The sequence below is a fragment of the Gracilinanus agilis genome, unplaced genomic scaffold (genome assembly GCF_016433145.1).
Source record: "Gracilinanus agilis isolate LMUSP501 unplaced genomic scaffold, AgileGrace unplaced_scaffold56778, whole genome shotgun sequence".
Taxonomy (NCBI): domain Eukaryota; kingdom Metazoa; phylum Chordata; class Mammalia; order Didelphimorphia; family Didelphidae; genus Gracilinanus; species Gracilinanus agilis.
The window spans coordinates 513-3992 of NW_025392218.1; the positions used below are offsets into that span (position 1 = coordinate 513).

The window sequence follows — 3480 nt, forward strand, 5'->3', positions numbered from 1 at the left end:
ACTATAGAAATAAGGTATTGCTACTATTACCATTTGGTATGGATGTTTATAAGAAAAGCTACTCTATCATAGAGCTAGAATTGTCTTCCACCGCAGTCCATTGAAGCCTTTTTTGAACAAAAGAGCCAGATAGGTTAGGAATGCTAAAAACAATAGGCCTATTTTATAGGTACATTTTAACCCACCCAAGAAAAGGCATAAAGCCTAACTTGAGGTATCCAAGGGCTGGAGCACATGAAACTAAAGTCCAGGATGAAGGGGATTAGGGACAAGAGATTCATCCATATCTCAGTCATCAAAAGGCAAGATGCTGGGCCTCAGGTACAAAACAGCAAAAGGAAGTCAGTAGGTCAGTGTGGTCTTATAAGAAGTCATCTTCTAGACCTGCTACACCTAGGTTATATCAAGCTTTTCTTTCATGCTTTCTGACTGACAAGAGAGGAACCTGGACACTTTGTCACCTTGATACCAAGGCAGTTCAATTATATAAGTACAAGGGACATGAATTTTATTGAGAGAGAGGTGATTGCCACCCTCTTGTGTCTTTTTCATTTCCTATCTTTGATATATAGCCAGGGAAAACACCATGGATTGGCCAGCATCCCCTACTCTAGAAGCATGAAGCAAGGAAGATTCTTATATAGAAGACCCTAGAGAAAAGCAAGGTTGTGTCAGAGAAGGAGTGGGAGGCAGTAAGGAGGAGATTCAGTCAAGAGAGGAGGAGTCAGTTACAGTAACAACAACAACAAACTATACCTTAAAAATAAGAGAAGTTTTTGGATCTAACTTAAAACCACAGTATGGGTTTTCCAAATTTGGATTAAGGCATGTAGCTGCATCATTAAATTAAGATTTAGTTTTGTTCTCTAATTCCTTAAAGAGTGTTTATAACTTTAAATGAAAATTGATTCAGAGTCATCCTCTAAATACACTCCAGTTATTTTTATTTTTTAAAATGAGAACTTCTTTCTCTTCCTAGAATAAGAATTTCTAGTATGTTCATTAATAATCACATTGACTAAATAAATACTATAAAGTGAGTCTATATTTCCTAGATTTAGAAGGTTTGCTAAGGAGACAACTGAACGTATATCCTAGGCTGTGTGGATAAAAGTGAAAAGTTTCATCAGTGTCAATGGGACTGGATCCCAAGCAAGACCAGAAATTCAAATATTCATTGGCTTCCATTAAGTTAAATAACCTGTTCATTGAAAAATCCCAATGAAAATAAAATTATTTCTAGTCTAACTGTTTAAATACTGACAGAGTTTGATTCTATCAAAATACCATATTATTTCCAAATGCTAATAGCTGAATCAATTCAGTGGTCCATGTAGCACTGAGGAAACTTTTTGAAACTTTCTCAAGTGCTACCTAGTATCAGAACTAACTAAAAACAGTCTTTAGTCAAACTAGCATATAAAAATCTAAGAGTTTCAATGTTTTTAAGCTGTTTTTTTCTCATATTAAATATATACTTATACATACATATATATGTGTGTGTATATACACACACACACATTAATGACATTTCAGGGTTCAGGTAAACCACAATATCATATTTTCTGACTGCAGTAATGAACTAAAAACATTTACTATGAGGCTTGCAATTCTGTATAGTAAAACCCTTTTTTTGTTCTTTTTAACATAAAGTGATTTGGCAGTATCTCAAACGCTGGACTTTCTTTTCTTCTTTGCTGGACAGTGACATACTTTAATCTGTCAGCTGACGTTTCCCCTTTAATTTGGGATACTTTTTAAAAGTGTAAGGTAAAAGACTACCATGTCAGAGAGCACCAAACATAATGCTCATATTAGAGACTTCCTTTAAATGTGACGCCTGCATTGCCTTACGACCGATAGGGTTAGAACAATTGGAGTTGCTCTTTTTGTCTGTGATCTACGGTACAAGGGTTGGCCCCGCTTTGGTCCACCTGCCAGTAGGGTTTAAAGTTTCATAGGATCGGAAAAACACAATGACTTGGATGAAACTGTCCAAAGGAGAAGGAATCTAGTCCTGTTAACTTCCAGGAAGCAGTTAAACTCCAATTATGCTGAATATCTCTCTTTAGTGCATATGTACACACGACCGGCTTTCTCTGTGACCAGATTTCTGACCGTACAGGATAAATCAGAAAACTTGGAGACATATGGTTGGAAAATGAAACAATCCAGGAGTGTTACTACATCATTATATTGTTGCCGTGTTGTTGCAGACGGGCTGTCAGTGAACACTGAAATGATATGAATGGTTAGTTATCGGGATTTTTTCCCCATAAAGATAAACCTGTTTTTATTTATTCATTATTTTTTTCTGTAGTCGCAATTGTCTACTTTACAGTGGGTGGCCCTCCAAAATGTAACCCAATAATAATTATGAACTATTTTCAGATGAGCCACTGTCCCTAGTTAGCTGTGGTCCCTACTCCAGTTTGCTGCCTGAGTGAATCTCAAGAGGCTAATACTAGACTATGGAAAGGACGATGAACTCTGCATGCCGCGGTTAGATACAGAGAGGATAGAAGGAAATCTGCTGCTCCTGCTGCCGCAGCTTGCAAAAGCTGCAGCTCCCTTTAATCAGAAGAGCCTGGAGTGTGTTTTATTTAATTTTTTTCTTTCTTTCTTTCTTTTTTTTTTTTTTTTTAAGAAAAGAAGAAGAAGCCATGGAAGAAAGCCCACTGCCAGACCTGAGAGACATTGAACTGAAGCTTGGGCGTAAAGTGCCGGAGAGCCTGGTACGGTCGCTCCGTGGGGAGGAGCCGGGCAGGGACCGAGACAGAGACAAGGACAAGGACCAGGGCAGGGGGTGCAGCAGCAGTAGCAGCAACAGCAGCAGCAATAACAGCTGCAGCTTGTCTCCCTCTTCTTCCTCCTCTTCTTCGTCTTCCCCAGCCTCTGGCTCTCCTAGATGTTGCAACTCCAGTGCCCTGGAGAGACTGGAAACCAAGCTACATCTTCTCAAGCAGGAGATGGTGAGTAACGTGCTGCGTTCCCGCAGCAGGCAGGGCCAGGTTGGGCCAGAGGAACAGGGGTGCCATAAGGGTGAAAGAAGGGAGGAGGGATGTGTGACAAGTGTCGGGATCGAAGCAGGGTAGAAGGGAGGAGGGTTCAAGAAAGGAAGAAATGGAGGGAGAATGTGCGTGATGGGAGGGAGAAAAGAATGAAGGGAGGGAAGCTACTGCCTAAAGTGCTTGTTTACACTGAACTTTGCTCGGTCAGAGTTCGCTCCAGTCATAGCCAGATCCTGCTCTTCCCTGTATACTTAGGGATAGAGCTGTCACTGTGCATCTAGTTTTTTTTTCCTTCTCCTCCTCCTTCCCCTCCCCCACTTCTGCTCCTCTAGACTCTGCTCTACCCCACTGGTGAATTGTTTATTTACATAATAATTAAGGAGGGAAAAGAGGAAAGAAAGAAAACTAAGGAAAAAAAAACTAGGAAGCTGTGTGGCTTTCTGAAAAGAGCAGCAATCCTTGCACTTGG

At 40.2% G+C, this 3480-nt stretch overlaps 1 protein-coding gene across 1 annotated transcript; it reads left to right on the plus strand.

Moving 5' to 3' along the window:
• Positions 1-1999: 1999 nt before the first annotated feature.
• Positions 2000-3474, plus strand: LOC123256186 (leucine rich adaptor protein 1-like). The gene is made up of 2 exons (XM_044684865.1): positions 2000-2251; positions 2648-3474. Exon 2 carries the CDS (start codon positions 2664-2666, stop codon positions 3093-3095), a length of 432 nt encoding a protein of 143 aa, XP_044540800.1. The 5' UTR covers positions 2000-2251; positions 2648-2663; the 3' UTR covers positions 3096-3474.
• The last annotated feature ends 6 nt before the right edge of the window (positions 3475-3480 follow it).